At 46.5% G+C, this 18655-nt stretch overlaps 1 protein-coding gene across 1 annotated transcript in view; it reads left to right on the forward strand.

The window, feature by feature from the left end:
* Window positions 1-771: 771 nt before the first annotated feature.
* SYN3 (synapsin III) overlaps window positions 772-18655 on the forward strand; it is a gene marked incomplete at both ends in the record, with an annotated part of 414093 nt that continues 396209 nt past the window's right edge. Inside the window, one exon of the mRNA XM_080812195.1 lies at window positions 772-1082. Within this exon, the coding sequence (XP_080668321.1) occupies window positions 772-1082 (311 nt within the window). The remainder of the gene's footprint in view (window positions 1083-18655) is intronic.

Below are 18655 nucleotides of genomic sequence, written 5' to 3' on the forward strand. Positions count from 1 at the left end.
CATGGATTTGGAGGACACAGTTCAGTCCGCAGCAATATATATTATAGAAAATCTGGAAAATATAGGTAAGTGGAAAGAAAAAGAAAAAGAAACCACGTAATTTCATTACCCAAATATAATTATGGTTAACATTCCAGTGTATTTGCTTTCCAAAGTTATATTATCTCGTCCTTTATGTGGTTGTAGTCGTTCTGTCCCAATAAACTTGTAGCATGACCTTCTTAATTACAAATGAATTGTTTTCTATGGTACTAAAATCTCTTTATATGTACCCTCTTTTAATAGCCACAAAGGTTTTCAACTGAGTGACTGTGCTGTACTTTATTTATTCATTATTTTGTGACTGAAGGTTGGAATTCTTTCCAGTATCTTGCTAGTGTAAATAATCCATGGAAAATATATCTGTGCAGGAGGCTTTTCCAGTAACTGAGATTCATTTCTTGGGATAGAATTCCAGAAAATCAAAATTATAGGTTAAAAGGTTATGCTCTAATTACATGTTGCCAAAGCCCTTTCCAAAAGGAAGTCCCACTTTATATTGCCCCCAACAGTGGGGCAGGAAGGTGCCATATCTATTTGCTCTTAAGGGGTGGAGGTCATTTCCACTAATGTGTGTGTTGGCTTGTTTCCACAGGTTAGCAAAGACAGCTGAAGCCGACTTGTGCAGGATTCCCCTGGCTCTTCTGTGACCTCCTCTCCCTGGTAGCCTATGTTCTGGGCCTCACCTAAACAAGTCTGAGTAGGAACAAGCCATCTCTTCCATCCATAGCCATGAATTTCCTCCGGCGTCGCCTCTCCGACAGCAGTTTTGTGGCCAACCTGCCCAATGGCTACATGACAGACCTGCAGCGCCCAGACAGCTCCACCAGCTCCCCTGCTTCCCCAGCCATGGAGAGGAGGCACCCCCAGCCCCTGGCAGCCTCCTTCTCCTCTCCAGGATCCAGCCTCTTTAGTTCCTTCTCCAGTGCCATGAAGCAGACCTCACAAGCCCCCTCAGGGCTAATGGAGCCCCCAGGTCCCTCTGCTCCCATTGTTCAAAGGCCCAGGATCCTATTGGTGATCGACGATGCCCACACAGATTGGTAAGCCAGAATCTGTAGGTGCTTCCACCTATGGGCAAGAGAGGAAATGGGGCTTTTCTCAGTCCTGGGGTGGTGGGGGGCGGGGGGAGCTGAGAGGCTTGGTGGTATCAGAGACTAGCCCGAGGGAAAAAAACTATGTTTATCATGTGGTTGCTCCATGCCAGGCACCATGGCATCTGCTTTGTGCTTTACATTCATAGGTCCCAATCCCTTACCTGTAAATCTAAAACCAAAAAGCTCCGAAAACTGAAAAATATTTTATAATCCATTTGGCAACAAAGTTTGGTCTGAGGGAAAGTGAGATTGTAATAGTCTTCATTATACCACTCACTGTGCTTGACCATATGATCTACTGCAAACTTAGTTTACTTCTTAATACGTTTTCTGTGGGGGTGCTGTCTAGAGCTCATCGGGAGTATTACATAATATATGGTATGTGTGCCATATTACCTTCCTAAAAATGGAAAACTTTAAAAATCTAGAATAACTCTGGCAAGTTGCTTACTATCTTTCAGCCTCAGCCATCCTCTGTCCATTCAGTTAGGTTGCTATGAGGGTAAAAGAAATGAACACAGGCCCATGGTCCTTATCTAACACCCTTGGGACCAGAGTCCCTGGGTTTGTATCCCAGGTCTTCCATGTACTGGCAGTCTGGCTCCAGAACCTCTTCTCTTAACACCAAGCATGCGCAGAGACGATGTTGGGCATGCCAACAGATGGTAAGCTCTCCAGAGACAGAGACTAGGCACAGGTCCTGTGTCCAGGTCATTGCAGCAGTTGTTCCACAGGCAGTTACTAGTACCAGTCAAGTGTAAGTCACAGTCTTAGGTGCTCAGGTGAGTGGTGAACAGACCCTGTTCACATGGATCTGGACAGTTGGAGAATAGGGCTCTATACCATATTTTTGGTAGAGGGGAGTGATAAATATTATCAGTCCTAATTTGAGACATAGAATTTACAGTCCAGGAAATAAGTCCAAATGTGGAGACATGGAGGCACTCCATCCAGGGCATTTCTGACAGACCCATACAAAGTCATGGGGCTGGAGAGCAAGGTTGCATGCGTGTGTCTCCAAAGGCTGCCACATCGTAGGCTCTCAGTAAATACGTCTTAGGTGAATAAATTAATGTATTCTGTTCAGTGAGCATGCCGGAGGCTCTGCTCTTCTCACATGCATGTGTGTACTCACATTCATTCCTTCAGAAGTTAACTCAGGCTGGGAACGATTGAGCCTGTGCTTTGGAGTGGGATATTTATAGCGTGTAATGCATATTCAGTACAGTCAATATGGGAGCATGTTCAGCAGGTGTAGATAGCAGTCTTTACTTTCTTTTTTTTTTTTTTTTTTTTTTAAAGATTTTATTTATTTATTTGTCAGAGAGAGCGAGAGAGCGAGGAGCGATAGAGTGAGCACAGGCAGACAGAGTGGCAGGCAGAGGCAGAGGGAGAAGCAGGCTCCCCGCTGAGCAAGGAGCCCGATGTGGGACTCGATCCCAGGACGCCGGGATCATGACCTGAGCCGAAGGCAGTCGCTTAACCAACTGAGCCACCCAGGCGCCCCCAGTCTTTACTTTCTTGCTAAGAAATCAGTTCATCTTAACCAAGATGGTTATGTGCACGGCCTTTGTTCTGATCCAGTGTGCATTATCTTCGGTGTTGCTGCTTGCTTGAAGCTTGTCATCATGAAGCCTTGTTCATCTGTTTGTGCGCTTATGTAAAAGCACCATCTTTATGTTTTGAGCATAGCGGTTGATTTCTGCAGAGATATTGCTTCCAGGCACTCTTGCCTGTACAATCCTGCTGCCTGTCCACCCAGTAATCAAAATGCCTGCATGGCCTTTGCAGTCCTCTTGTTTCTTTTTAACCCAGTGCTTGACCTTGATTTGGAGCATTCTCTGCCGTGTTATCTCTAGCTCAGTCAGGGTTTGCCATGATATGGCAGTGGTCAGGGGTTATTTTAAAAACCTGTTTGTCAGGGAACTTACTCTCTGTATGGAGGTTGAGCTGATAAATGACAGCACAGTACAATGGTGAGGAACACAGACTTCAGAGTTAAGCCATCTGGATTCAGATCCCATCTCCACCCCATAGTAGCTGAATGACCTTTGCAAGTTACTGCACCTAAATGTCAATAAGACAGTATCTACCTTGTAGAGTTAATGTATGTAATTGGGTTAAAATCTGAGTTACTGTAAAAGTGCTTATGATGTGTCTTATAGATAGTAGTTGCTACTTAGGTGTATGTCACTGTCGGAGACTATTTGTAACCTTCTATGCAACATTAGTCATCCTGATGGCAGCCCCTTATAGGCATGTTTATTTAATCTCTTCATCCCCAATAATGGGCAGAGTGGATTAGGACTGATCTCAGTGTGCAGAGTTTTCTATTAATCACTCATGCCTGTTAGCTCCTGAGTGATAAAGTTGCGTCTTATGAATCTCTGTTCTTCTGGTGTCCATGGGGTAAGTAGTATAGTGTAGGGGCACAGTGAATGAAGTTGAAATGCAATGAATGACCTCACCCAAGTAACATTTATTTATTATTATTTTAAGTCTTTACTTAAATTCCAGTTAGTAAACATACAGTGTTATATTAGTTTCAGGTGTACAATATAGTGATTCAACACTTCCATACATCATTCTGTGCTCATCATGACAAGTACACTCCTTAATCCCCATCACCTATTTCTCCTATCCAAGTAACATTTACATTTTGACTTTAGTCTTCTGTCTCTCTAATCCACAGGTATGACTAATGGGTGAATTTTAAACTGTGCATACTGAAGGGGAACACAATTTTGGCTCAGAGGAATGTTTCCCAGTCTCTTTCAATCATGCCTGTTATACTCACACTTTAATTAGGCCTCAGTAGGTAATAAAGGGGAGAAGGGGCAAACTGACACTCATTAACTTACCTGGAACCTGGTTCTGCATCCATTGGACATTTGTGATAGAGACTTCCTGCCTGCAGACACACCAGCTTTTCCTGCAGAACTCCACCTTAGATTCTTCTCCAACTTCCTATCCTCTCTGAATCTTAATACATTTCCAGCTTTCTCCAGATCCATGCAGGCTGCCTAGGAATCCCAGTCCTCTTCTGCAGAGTTCCTAAGGATTGCCTGTCCCCAGCCACCAGGAGTGGCCAGCAGGTGGCGAGCCAGCCCTACTGTCCTGGGGTGGCTTTGGCAGAGCCTGGGCTGCCTGAGTCAGCCCCCGCCCAAGCCCTCCTCCATTGTGCAAACTGTCTCCTGAGAGGAAGAAGTTGTTAAAGGGGAGAAGCCAGTTCACAGGCCCCTTTCCCCTCCCCCTTTGAGATGATAATGAAGGGGGAGATAGCCACTGTCTAGACTGAGAGTGAACCCACCAGGAACAATGCTGCTCCCTTTTCTCCCTTCTCAGCCCCAGATCCTCTGTCTTCCCAGTCTGGGTCCTGGGCTTTCCTGCAGAATCAGGTTTCCTTGTAGCTAGAGAGTTTGCAAGAAACTCCCTCTCTCCCCCTCCTGGTGGAGGCCAGCTTGATACTCTGGACCAGCCTGGGCCCCCCAAGGACTATCTGGTACCTGCCCAGTGAAGGGGGTGGGGGGACCTTTCATCCTTGGAGGAGAAACAGAGGGATACTTTGCTGAGAAACACAACTCATGGCTGAGCTTTGTAAGATCCCACCACCTTTTGGAGTTGGCCCTGGAAGAGCCCAGCTAGGACAGTGGTGTTTGGGGAACTTTGGGCCAGCTCAGTAGTAGGTCTGAAGTCAAGTTGGTGCTGTCCTCTGGGATGAGGGGAGATCAGTCAATCTTGAGAACCACAAGGGAAAGGAGAAATAAAATAAATGGATGTTAAACTCAGTATTCTTCAGCCCTACTGCCTGTCCACTCATTCTATTGCCTAGAATTTTCAGCAGTCTCTATGGTCCTGGGGCCTCCAGTCTTGACTTCCTGGTTAACTTCCATATTACCTTTGGTGGTAACCAAAGGGTAATTTTTTTTTTGAAACACAGACTTGATCAGTTTGCTCCCACCACACATCCCCTATTATAATCCTGTGTTGCTGCATCATTGCCCTCAAATTTAAATCAAGTCATCAGCTTGCTTGCCTCCCTCTAATTCTGTCTCTAGCTCCACTTCCTGCTGTACTCGTTATTCTACAGAAATAACAAACAGCCTATAGTTCTCAAACACATTTGCCTTAGCACCTTCTGTTCCCTGCTACCTGGAATACCCTTCCCTATCTTGTTCACTTGTCCAATTTCCATTCATCCTTAAAAGCCTGCTCAGGTGTCACCTCTTTTGTGAAGTCTTCCCTGACACCCTGCACCCTGCCAACAGTGCTGACAGCCACCTCCTTTATTTAACTTAGAGCATTTTGCATTGTGCTACAGTAATTTCACACTGTGTTATCACTGGCTGTTAGGTGGCTGTCTTTTCTGCCAAAACAAGGCCTGTGTCTTGTTCTTCCTTATATTCCTGGTGCTCAACACACAGTCGGTGTTCAATTAGCATTGTCATTGCCCCTCTCCAGTCCAATGAGGATAACTTTTAATGGGCATAATGAGGCCTAAAACTCACCTTACCTTGAAAGTCAGCAATATAATACATAGAGTTGAGGGGTTTCAGTTTTTACTCACCTATGTATAAAATCTTGGCTCTTTATTTTCCAGTGTGGGAGTAACTGTAAGACTGCTATTTGAGATTGTTAAAAGAAAGTTGGCACAAAGCTTTTTTATTGCCCACTGAATATACCAGAACCGCAGGTTTGATTTTGAAATCAAAACATTGAACGCAACAAAAAAAAAGATTGCTCATATTCAGGCTTGGGTTGGATGTACCTCCCTGCTCATGGTTTTGCCTATAAGCTCTCCAGAGCCTGGAGGAAGTTGAGTAACAGGGTGTTGAGGTGAGGGGATAGAGGCAGCTAAGCCTTTGCCCCCAACCCCTCCCTCCAGTAGCTTGTGGAACTCTGGCTCTCCTTTCTTCTTACCTCACCCATGGCCTTGTTCCCAGAATGTCTGCTATTCCATTTCAACAATGATCTATTGTTACCTTCCCTTCAATTCTCCACCCTTCCCTATGTTTCTTTTTTCTTTTATTTGTTGGGGAGGAAATGAAGAAAGTATTCTTGGTTTGAAACACCCCTCTGCTACTGTCCTTCCAGCCTAGAGTATATCAGGCTACACTGTCCTCCTAAATAATGATTGGTGATACCCACTAAGATACCTTGTGCATTTTTAGATTCACCAAGAGATGCTGTATGATAATTTGTGTCCCCACCACCACCCTACCCCACCCACTCCCAGATGGTATATTTGCATCTCAGTGCCTACAACAGGGCAGGCAGTTAATTAGGAAATGTCTGATGACTGAATGAGTGACTTTGGAGGTGATAAGTTATTTGGTAATGACAGGTGGAGATGGTGACAGTGAAACTAAAGAGTGACTTTAGTGACATTCAGAAATCTCCTTTTTCCCCTCTCATCTCATACTCAATCCAACAGAAAGTCACAGTAGTCACATGAGAGCATTTACGCCACAGAAACTGGCAAATGATACAAAACAGAGCTTTCAGTTCTCTTCACAGAGCTGGTTATTAATCATTTGCCAAGAGAGCTCTTGTCATAGTCACTTCCTGAGTTGCCCAGTGGATATTATACAGGTGAGGAAGCAGAACACAGAGACCATGCACCTGCTCAAGAAAGAACAGGTGGGGGTGGCTAGGCTGGGACTTGAATAGGTCTAACTTCTTAAAAGGCATTTCTAATGGCGCTACAGTTCCTGCTGACCCCTGCACAGGACTTCAGTGTTTGGCACGAGGTAGATGCTAAAAATTCTTGGTCAAAAAATGAACAAACGCACAAATGAACAATCTATGAGCTCTTTGGGGATGGGGTCATGTCTTCATCATTGTCATGTGGCAAACATTTGTGTACTTCCCACCTCCAGACATTGTGCTAAATAGTTTTCATAGTTTTCTAAGTCTATCCTCCCAACAACTGTATGGAATACTTTTACTATTTTCATTTTAAAAATAAGGAAAACTGAGGCTCTGAGCCCAAAATCAAAATGGATGTCAGTGGCATCTGGGATTCATCTCGGACCATTCTGGACACCTCTGTTCCTGTCTTTTTTCCTACTCCTACCGGAGCACAAGCCCTCCTGTGCTGTGTGTGAGGGCACTGGCCTGCAGAGCCTGCTTGGGAGGCTCACACATGTACACACACCCACACACACCCAGTGTCTGAGAGCAGTGGGAGGAGACAGAGTGGCAGGACTCCATGTAACAGCCCTGCAGCCAAGCACAGGATCCCGGTGACCTCACCCTCGGAGGAAAGTGCCCCACCTCAAGCCAGGCAGCTCCACCCTGCTGGAGTCCTGTGGGCAGCTGGAACGATAAGGTGCCAGGAGGAAAAGAGGTTCCTGTAGCCATCCAGACACTTGTGATCTCAGGTTTGGGAATTGGATCCTTCGTAGAAATTGCCTTTGGGCTATTTTCCTCTTTTTAAGGCTCCAGCAGGATCCTTTCTGCTCTTTCTCCTGGTGTTTTGATATTAAATATGTGATTTCCTAACACATGTCAGACATGGTTCCCAAGAGTGTTAAAATGGGGAGGGAGATAAAATACAGAGAACTCAGGGCTGGCAGGTGGCAGGTCGGAACTGAAGTCCCAACTCTGCCAGTCACCAGCTCTGTGGTCTTAGCCAAGCCTCTTTACATTTCTGAGCCTCAGTTTCCTTATCTGTAAAGTGGGGACCATAATGCCACCACTGTCACCATACCACTGAGCTCGCAGGAATGTTAAAGGCTCCAGTAAAAGCCCGTTGTTCCTCTCCCTCCCAACTGTTGTCCTATGTGTCCGGTTTGTTTGCCTGTGCTATGGTCCTATGCCAGAGCATAAGCTCCAGGAGGGTAAGGCTTAAACAAGCCTCCCTTGTTTGAATACCATATTGTCTGAGGCTAGCACAGTACCTGGCACAAAGTAGGATAGGCTACACAGGTGCTTTATTTATTTTTTTTTTTAAGATTTTTATTTATTCATTTGACAGAGAGATCACAAGTAGGCAGAGAGGCAGGCAGAGAGAGGGGAAGGGAAGCAGGCTCCCTGCCGAGCAGAGAACCCGATGCGGGGCTCTATCCCAGGACCCTGGGATCATGACCTGAGCCGAAGGCAGAGGCTTCAACCCACTGAGCCACCCAGGCGCCCCAGCTACACAGATGCTTTAATCAACAAACAGATGCTCTTGCCAGAGGCCGATACTATTATGGGAGAGTTCAGGATCAAGGACGCCCTAGGGAGAGTCTTTCTCAGAAAACACTCAGCTTCCCTGGAATTTAAGAGTACCTGATGTCCAGGCTTTGCCCAAGGCTCCCCCTCGTTGTTCAGCTGGTAGCTCAAAGGATCCAGGCTCCACTTGGGCTGAACTGCTTCAGGCTGCTTTGACTGAAGACATGAGGACTGCAGGGCATCTTGGCAGGCTCCTCGAAGCCTTGCAGTGGGCCTAATTGGCCCCATGAGGACCAGGACATTCTGCTTCCCACTGTGCCACCTACAGGGGTGTATTTGAACTCAGAGCTGGCATCACCAGCAGTGCCTTTGGGGTAGGGTTGCTATATTCAGCAAATAAAAATACAGGACCTTCAGTTAATACTTAGATAAATAATGAATCTGTTTATCTCTTGCAATATTTGGCATAGACTTATACCATAAATAGGCATTTATATGTATAGAATTGTTGGTTATTTACCCAAAATTCAAATTTAACTGGATAACCTGTATTTTATCTAGATAACCTGTTTATGGGGGATGACAATGAGAGACAGTTGCCACCATCTCAGTCCTGCTAACATGGGCCCAGTGAGAGGCTGCCCTTTGCACTTCCTTGCTTTCTGGTTGGAGAACCAAAGCAGGCCCCTCAACTAACCCCATTCTCAGAGAGCAGCTTTCCCCACCTGTAACAATGACTAAGGATTGTCAGTCACCAGCAGGGAGGGAGCAAAACTAGTAGACAGTCCCAAGGCAGACTGCCTGGATCTCTTCTCCCTCTCACTTACATGACCTTGGGAAGTCTGACCTCCGAACTTCACATTCTTCAGCTATGAGGCAGGGCAATAGTATATCTTTTGTGAAAGGTCATTGCAAAGATTAGAGATGATGACACAGGTGGGGCTGATACAGAGCTTAGCTTGTCGTAACAGGCACTGAAATGGTAACTGTATTAACAATTAATTGCAATTACTAATTGCTGATGAATATAATGGTGCTGGAAGCCAGGGGGAAGGAAGCCACTTGGCATACTTCTCAGTTCAGCTGGATAGGCTCAAGGGCTGTCTTCCAGGAGCCCTGGAGGAGGGGTGTCTGGATGCTGGTAAGCTGGCAGGCACTCTACTGTGAGGATGAGAAGATGGAGACCTGGGTTGGTCCCCTCCTCCCAGACTTGCTTGTGGGGCTCACAGCAGAGACACATACCTCTATGTTGAAGACAGGTGGCTCTGGGAAACAGAGTCCTTACATCTCCCCCCACCACTTCCTCTATCACTAAACCTCTCCTTGAACAAGGCAGGCCTTGGCTATTGCCAGTGGGGATATGCAGGGATGGAAGGGAGAGGGAGAAAGGAAAGGCCTAATGTCACCTTCCTCCTCACTTTATTCACCAGTTCACACAGGCCATCCAGCATCCCCTAGAGTGGCTCTGGACTTCTGGACTCATCCCTCCCACTCTGGGCACCTGCCCTGCAATCCTGCCCCTCCCCCTTGCCGCCCTGGCCCTGGCCCTGGGGGAGGGGGAAGGGCCTTGGGCATTCCCCAGCAGCCTGCCTAGTCGCCTGGAGACAGGCTCCGCTTTCCCAGGCCCGGCCCCTTTTATCAGGGAGACAATGTGCGCACACAGTGAGGGCCTTGTGTGGCACCCAAGCCCCAAGCCCTTTGACTTGAGGAATTTTTCAAGTGCTGACCTCTCTCCGTGAGGTCTTCCTGCTGTCCAATCCTGAGGCCTGGTGCTCCTGCTGTTTCCTACCCAGCTCTTTCAGGGAGAGAGAGAGGGAGGGGGAAAACAGTGAAGAGCTGTCTCTTGCCTGGTAGAGTCTTCACCCTCTGAAACTGGCTAGAAAATCTGGGGGAAATGTCTTTGAGCAGAAGGGAATGTGGGGAGAAATCTGATAGATGCTGTTTCTTCCAGATTACTCCCTTCTCTACTGATGCTATGTGATCATAGTGGAGCCACTGTTCTCTCTGGGCCTCAGTTTCCCCTTAAGTCACACAATGATGGACTAAGATCACATTCCCCAAAATACGGTTTCTATCAGAATGACATTCAGATTCCCAGGCACCACTCCACACCTTCGGTAATAGTTAGAGTTCTTTGTTTGAAAGAAAAAGAAATAGACTTTGGCTGACTTAGTCAAAATGGGGGTGTATTGAATGTGGGAGGCTCACAGAATCAAAAGGAGATATGAAAACCCAAGTCTTAGAAAGACCAAGACCCAGGGCTCTTCTGGGCTCTAGGAGGCTGGGACTTGTGGTCAGCCTTCTCTAGAGAAGTCAGCTCCTGTTTCCCCCAGCCATGTACCTCTCCGCTCTCAAATCAAATTCCTGGGGAAGAACAAACCTGGCTGGTTCCACAGTGTTTTCTGGGACATTCCCACCAAGACTGTGTATCACAGAGCTACTTGGTTCCTTCAGTACAAATGCAGATGCATTTGCTGTTGCATTTGCTGTTGCTGGATGTTCAGATGGGTGCAAGACAGGCCACATTGCAATGTGCCCTTAGAACTACTAAATCAATGGAGTTGGGGAACTGTATTTTTTTTTAAATGATGATGAGCCAAGTTTAGAAACCATTGAGTTAGAGGACTTCTTTCATGTGGCTTCCAACTGGTAGAGCTGGGAACAGTAGGGCCACCTACACTAGAGATCTATTTCAGCTCAATACATGGAATGGCAAAGATCCATCCAGAGATCAGGTGGGCTGCTTAGTGACAGAGTGAGCTCCCCATCATTTGCAGGCGTTCAGGCATGGCTGGGCTGGCCATTTGGGAAGAATGTTACAGAAGAGGCCTGACTATAAAGGGGTTGGCCTATAAGCCCTTATAGGAGTCTTGAGCCTAAAGCTTTGTGTTCTTTCCTCTATGACTTTATGTCTTAGTCACTTCTCTGACCTTGTCTTGCTTTTCTCCAAAGATCTCAACTGTTCACCTTGTGAGTCTCCCCTCTTCCTCCAAAGCATGGTTTTCTTGCCCTGGTCCTCTGAATGACCTTTTCAGTGGAGTCCCTCAGATGCCATGGCTTTCTTAGCAATAGCTGTTTCAGTTCTGGAGTCTACAGACTTCATCCAGCCTGGTTACAGCCTTGCCCTGGGGGAGGCAGGTCACTGGGCAGATGCCAGCCTCATTACAGAACGTCTCCTCTCCTGGGGCCTGTGGAAGCCTGCCTAGGATGTGTTCCCTTGGCAGGAGCGAGGCTGTCTGTGATGGCAAGAGAGAGGATGGTGCTTTGTGTCCATTTTCCTGACCTCCCACCCTTGATCTGCAGGAAGGGTAAAAGTGCAGGTTTCCTGAAGATTTGCCTTGAGCTAATTGCCATCTTCAGAATGGACTTAGTTAAATTAGGGGTTGCATGTGCAGCTGCTTATAGGAGACAAGATGGTCGGTGAGTGAAGGGGCAGGTGGTAGGAAAAGGCACAACCATAGAGAAATATTTCCCTGCTGCAAGGAAAACAGCAACACATGCTTTATGGCAAATGGTTATCTGCCACTTGGTTTCAGCTTCAGCAAGACGACAGAAAATTGGGGACTGTGTTGGGCATGAGAACTGGCATCCCCTCTGAAGGCAGCTGCTGCTGTTCACTCACCCAGTTGTTACCATGCAAGAATAAGGGACTGGTGTTGCCAAGTCATTGATTTTTCAAGGGCAGTCAGAAATCTGAATTTTTATATGAATTTTCTATTTTAAAATTGTTAGCATACAATTTAAGTCCAAAATAAGACTGTGGACTTCGTGAAGTTTACCAGTCAGTAACTTCTGATTTAAAGAAGACATGAGTCAGGATAAATATGCAAGATAAATATTCTTCTGGGTCTGTCTTCCAGCTAGATTGTATGCAGCATGATGGCAGGAGGGTTGTTTTGTTTAGTGCAATACCTAGGGTCTAGCACAGTCCTGGGCACATAGTGAACCTTGGATAGGTAGGTGGATGGTTGGATGGTTGGGGGGGGTAAATGGGTGGATGGGTGGATGGATGGAGGGAGGAAGAGAAGGAGGGAAGGATGGATAGAAAATAACTTTTCTCAGCCTTTTCCTTCTGTGCCCTGTTCTTTATACCTTGAGAGGCCCCATACCTCCTTTCTAAATCAAACACTTAATAGTCTTATGTGCCCTTCTTATCCTCCTTATACCATTTAAATCCCTTTTCTGGAATGATCAGATATTAGTCATTTGCACCTTGGTATGAATTACCTTTTCAGTGTATTACCTTTCCCATTGGCATTTCCCCAGATGGGCTCTTAGAGGATGCTCAGTAAATGTATGTTTGGTGAGTGGATGGCTTAGCCTTCTAAATGTTAACAAATTCTCTTTGTATAATAAAGATTGTGGACTTTCAGATATCCTTAGGAATGAGGGTGACACAGTGTAGTGTCTTTGGCAATGAGAGGGATAAGGACTGAGATGACATTCTAACCTGATTTCTACTGTTAATGGTGAGTGGGTGGCTGATGACTTTGTTTGCCCTAAAGGCCTGTATTGGGGAGGAAGAGGAGATCCCAGAGAGTTGTCCAGGTAGGTTTCCATTATGCTAGACTTCATGAAGCAGGAGTTCCATTTAGAGCAAGGAAGATATTGCCCCTTCCTCCTCTTGGAGAGAGGAAATGACAGGTCACTTCCCCCGGGGCTCACCCAACAGACCTCAGCCCTCTTCCCATCCTGGTGAAGGTCAGGAGGGAAAGAGATGAGCGTTAAACACCTGCCATATGTCAGAATGTGTCAGAGATAGCGTTCCTGAGCACTTACAGATGAAATGGGCTTGGGAAGGTTGATGTCTGTCTGAAGCAGCACTAGGAAATAAATAGCAGAGCTGGATAGGACCTGAGTCTGTCTCTGATACTGGCAATGCCCATCGACCTCTTTACCTGGAGAGGAGAAGTTCCACCTTTGCAGCCCACCAGTGAGCAGCACACTTACTAGCACATTTTTGGCAGGTTCCCAGAGTCCTCCAAATCTGCATCCTCACTTAAGCCTTATACTAACCCTGTGGTTAGTCTTCCTGTCCCTGTTCTACAGATGATGAGGTAAGGGTTTGTCAAGAATCATGTAGCAGGTGCCCCAGCTGCCAGCTCAAATCTGGGTCTTCTGCTCTATGCCTATTGCTCATTTTTCCCGTACAATCAGAATATGCCCCAGGAGAAATCATCACCTCCCTGAGCACCCCAGCACCTGCCCAACTCATTTGCCCTTGTCTGTGCCTTTCACACATACACATCCAGACCCCCTCACATTCATCTTGGTAGTCCTTGGCCCTGGCAAAGAAGAGGCCCCAGATATTGGATACATGGATGGATGGACTGGAGCACTCCCCAGGGAGTGACCCCTGCCCCAGAGATGGGCTGAGCTGGATCTCTGGGCTAATGCCCTGTGTGGTCATGGTCTATTTATGAGTCTCTCCTTTCTGTTAGGTGGTAAGCCCCCCAGAAGCCAAGAACTACTTAGAGGCTGCAGGCCCTGGCACAAAGTGGATGATCAATAAATATGTATTTGGCTTCTTCTGAAGAAGCCTTCCGTGACAACCTGAGTGAGATCTCCCCTGCTCCCCACATCTTATCCCCTATCCTTTTGTGCATTTTATTCTCGGTACTCACCAGTTCTTTTTCACCTGGTTAGTTTTCTGACTTTTCTGGGAGTATGAGCTTCTCAAGATCAGGCAGCATGTCAGCCTTTTCTCCTTATATATGGTAGGGTACCTGGTCCCTGGGAGGCTCAGTAGATAGTTGTGAATGGTGACCAGACCTACCCATGAAAATCTCCTTTCCTGTTGCCGTCAGAAGCCAAGGAAGGGACATTTGTCACATCCTGTGGCTTAGGGCTCTAGTTCCTTACCTCCACAGATCCCCATATGGGTACAAGGGGCCTGGCCACCCTCAGAGGGTCCCTCCCCTGCCTGACTCACTGGAGTTCCCTAATTGCAAGGTGGGATGGAGAAGCTGCCCCTTCCTTGGAGGATCCTCTCTGGCATGGGAAGGGGCCAGGCAGGTTAGCTGTATTTTTGAGTAAATAATGGAGCTAGAATGGATCTCCGAATTGGACCTTTGTGTTCAAAAGTCCCGCTTTTGCAACACCTCCCTCTAGCCAAGGTGCCATGTGACTCTCCTCATCTTACTGACTGGGGAAGCCTTGAGCATGTCTACCTTCAATGGTTTCCTGCATGATCTATACTCCATCTCACCCTGCTTAAGTCCAGGCCACAAATAAGCAACGGATATGTTACATCAGAAACACGAGACTCCCTTCCTGGGGCCAGATTCCTGCATCCCCGCCCTCCTTCCCCCTACAGGCGCCACCTGTGGGAAGAGGGCTGTGCCTGAGACAGAACCTTCATGACCCCTCCTGCCTGGGAAGGGCATAGCCAAAGCCCAGCCACATTGACTCTACATCCCAGACACATTTATTAGGAGGGTGCCGCTTGGACACAGGTGGATCCTGTTTGCGCTAATTCTCCTCTTCCTTCTGCCCCTGCTGTCGCCATGAAAGAACTCAGTACCCGCTCCTCATAAATCTCTCTCACACACCACATCCCGCCTCCCCAAACTTGGGATTTCCCACCCCAGGCAGCGCTGGTTTTATAATATTCTCCTTCCTGGTGCCTCTGATGTGGCAGTAAAATATGAGACCACCCACAGAGAAGGAAGCTTCCTGGAATCAAGAGTTTCCCCCACCCCCTTCCCAAGGCCAAGGCCTTGAGTGATTGGCTGGGATATTCAGGGAGCTCATTATAGGAATAAACATATTAGGGCATTGGGAAGAGGTCTGCATTAGGGAGACAGCCTTCAGGCACAGTGAGGCCCTCCGTTTTGCCTGAGGTCAAACAGCCAGGCAATTACAAAGGCGGCAACCCCAGCCCCCAAGGCATCTAAAATTCCAGACCATCCCTACCCTTCCCTCTGCCAGACAGGACTGTTCAGAGGCAGCTCAAGCCTGAATGAGCCCCCGGCAAGGAGGCAGCAGTCTGTGTGGCCTGTCAGGAGACAGACTTCTGACTCCCAGCCAGGCAGGGGGATGGACTGCCTGACCCTCAGCTTCAGCCGGAGTCCGTCTGCCAGGCTTTGCAGTAAACATTCCAGAGATGGGCAAAACAAGTGTTTCTTCTGGGAAGGTGAGGCCTTGTGAAGGCCAGAGCTGCTTGGGTGGTATCGATGTAGTGTAAAGTGTTCTGCGTTCTGGTTAGAATCGAATTGAGGGCTACCCGTCATTCAGGTTGGACACTGTACAAGGACCCCACATTGTAATCAGTGGAGATTTGTAAGTGTATTACAACGGTGTACCAGTAGATGACAGTAAAGTGTCTTAAGGACAGGATACGCAAGGGCTTATCCCTAGAAAAAGTTACTCATTTACCCAGTGACCAAACACTTGTTAAACTTGCCTTGTGCCCTGGCACTTGGTGCCAGATACTGGATTCATTGAGCACTGAGACACAGTTTCAGGTTTCCAGGAGCTCTCAGACTAGGTGTATGGGTTCAAGGTAGAGACAAATGCTGTGTGGTTACAACAGGGAGTGATATGTGTTTTAATAGTTGTTAGTATAGGGTGCTGTGAGAACCCCAAGGAGGAACACTGGGGTTCTCTGGGGTGGGGGGGGCGGGGCGGGGACACTTTCAAGGAAAACTTGATAGGGGACGTGAATGAAGATCTTGGAGGCAGCCAGGCAGAGAAGAGCAAGAAGCCATCCTAAGCAGAGAGAACAGCCTGTGCAAAGGCTCAGAGGCGTGAAGTGTAGACGAGGCTAGAGAATCGCAGGAAGTTGCCTGTTTCTGTGACATGGGCAGAAAACCAGAGGAGAAATGGGTCAAGGTTAGCTGGATCCAAATCATGAAGGACAAGGAGGGTCTAAACTGAATCCCCAGAATCTTTAAGTTCAAGCTCTAAGTCACCGGTGCCCCTTAGAGATTTAATGTGTCTTTGAACAAGGACTTCTCCATCTGGAATATGTAGGGACTGATCCCCACCCTACCTACTCTCAGGGTTGACATTAGGGTCAAATAGGAGGAGGGATGTGAAGATATATGCAGGCCTTATATACCAACGGCGTCTGTTTATTATTATTATCAACACCCGTCACTCATTGCACTGGTAGAACAGATCAAGGTGAAGTGAATCACATTTCTGCTTTATAACCTCCATGAGGGCAAGATTATGTTTTATTTGTGGATCCCAACCACATGATACCCACAGGCACAGAGAAAACAGTCAGTAGTTCTTTGTTGTTGATTCTGTTTTAGGCCCTGGGTTATGTACTTTGGAGCTTACTATGTGCAGGAACTTTTCTGAATACTTTATACATCTTATCTTGGTTAATCTTTACAGCAACCTATGAGTTAGTTACTAGTATCAAACCAACTTCCCAAATGTGGAAACTGAAACACATGGAGGTTGAGTAAGTTACCCAAGGTTGCACAGTGAGTGGTAGCGCTGAGATTGCATCTCTGTGGTTGCCCTGAGTCTACTACACTCTACTGTCTTGTTGCATAGAGGATCAGGTGAATTTATCCCTACAGCCTTGGCTGTAGGTGTTATCACCCTTGACAAATGTGAAAACCATGACCTAGAAGGGTTAAGTACCTTGGCTTAGAACATGTGGTGAGTGAGTTGTACAGCTCCAATTTTGCCCAAGCCACATGTTTTCCAGTGTACCAGTGATTGTTCTCATTAGTTACCCTTCTGAGGTCTCAGGCCCATCTAGTACTTCTTTTAAACCCAACTAGAGGGAACCTTGCCCTAAATCTGACTCCAGCCCTTACTAGCTGTACCCCTTCTGATAGCAAAGGAGGGCCCTGCACCACGACCTTGCAAACTGTACCCTTAGACCATACACTGGATACACAGAACCCTAGAATTCCCTGCCCAAAGGAACCCTGGCCCAATTCATGCCCTGTATATGCCAGTTCCCCATCCATCCTCCCAAGTTATTGCCAAGGGAGAACTATTGGTGGGGGCATGAGTGAAGAAATGAAGCATGGCACATGGGCTAGGCAATCCATGAGCCTGCACAAGAATCCTGGGTAGTGCAGGACAGAGAAGGTTAGAAGGAGAATTAGGGAAGACTGGAGGGACCAAGACATGGCAATCCCCATGTTGCCTTATTCTGGGTAGAACTCTAAAAATTCCAGGAAGTCTAAATTCTGATCCTTCCAGGCCATTATGAAGTTGTACTTGTTGAGGAAGGAAGACAAACATGTTTTATTTTAATGTTTGCTGGATTTATTTATCAATTATAAATATTAGATATGTGATATAAATATTATAAATATTTGATATATAAATAGGCCTCCATTTGCTCTTTTTCCCCAGGCCCCACAAATATTAGAAGTGGACTTATCCCAGTGTCTATAGTTTGCTGACACTACATTTAAAGATTTGTGGTAAAATTCACACTGTGGAAAGGTCACCTTTGCATGAGCACCACTGCACACACATTTTGTCAAACACCATGCCTGGAAGAAAAAGCAGATCTTTCAAGTCACAATAACAGCTCCTATCCCACTAAAGTTTTGTTTAGTTGACAGCTAAGCCTGTCGACATTATAAGAAAAAGTAGTGTTAATGTTAGAGCTATCAGTCAGTGATTTGGACAGTCTTGGAAAGAGAACTCCACTGGCATAGAGACTCTTTCGAAGCAGACAGACTGAAGCTTGGTCAGATAATTTGTAGAAAATATTCCTTCTTTCACAAATGGCAGGTTGAGAAAATAGGTAACAACATGGTTATTCCAGGAAGAAGAATGGAAGAAGAAACTAAGAGTATTCTTGGATGTACTACTTACAAATTACTAATTAGAACTCAAGTAGCCACACCTAACTGAATGGAGAGTTGGGATCTTCCTGTGTGTGTGTGTGTGTGTGCGCGCGCGCGTGCACCAATCTGCAAGCTCTCTTAACTGTGGCAAAGAGGAGAATGGGTATTGGAACAAAGAGCCGTCTCTACCCCAGAAAGGTTTATGTAAATGCTTAACACAGTGCTCAGTTTATAGCAAGTGACTGAGAACTGTTTCTTCATACCCAAATCCAAAAGGGCAAATGGAAACTTTTGTTACTTTTGCCTTGTGTGTGGGAGGACATCTAAATCTAGAGTACCCCAACATTTGCTGCTATTTTTCAGGGTTGAGCAAAAACATAGAAGTGGAATTAGAAGACCAGGTTTTAAGTCCCTTAGGCAAAATATTTCGTCTCTCTGGGTTTCAGTTTTGTCTTTTTTTTTTTTTTTTAATAGGATGGAAATAATAATGCCTTCTTCATGGTGGTGGTTGGAAACATTAAATGAGAAAGGCTGTATGGGTTAAAGCCTACAGCACAGTTTCTGGCACAGAGTAAATACTCAACAAGT

Source organism: Martes martes, assembly GCF_963455335.1.
Source record: "Martes martes genome assembly, chromosome: 8".
NCBI lineage: Eukaryota > Metazoa > Chordata > Mammalia > Carnivora > Mustelidae > Martes > Martes martes.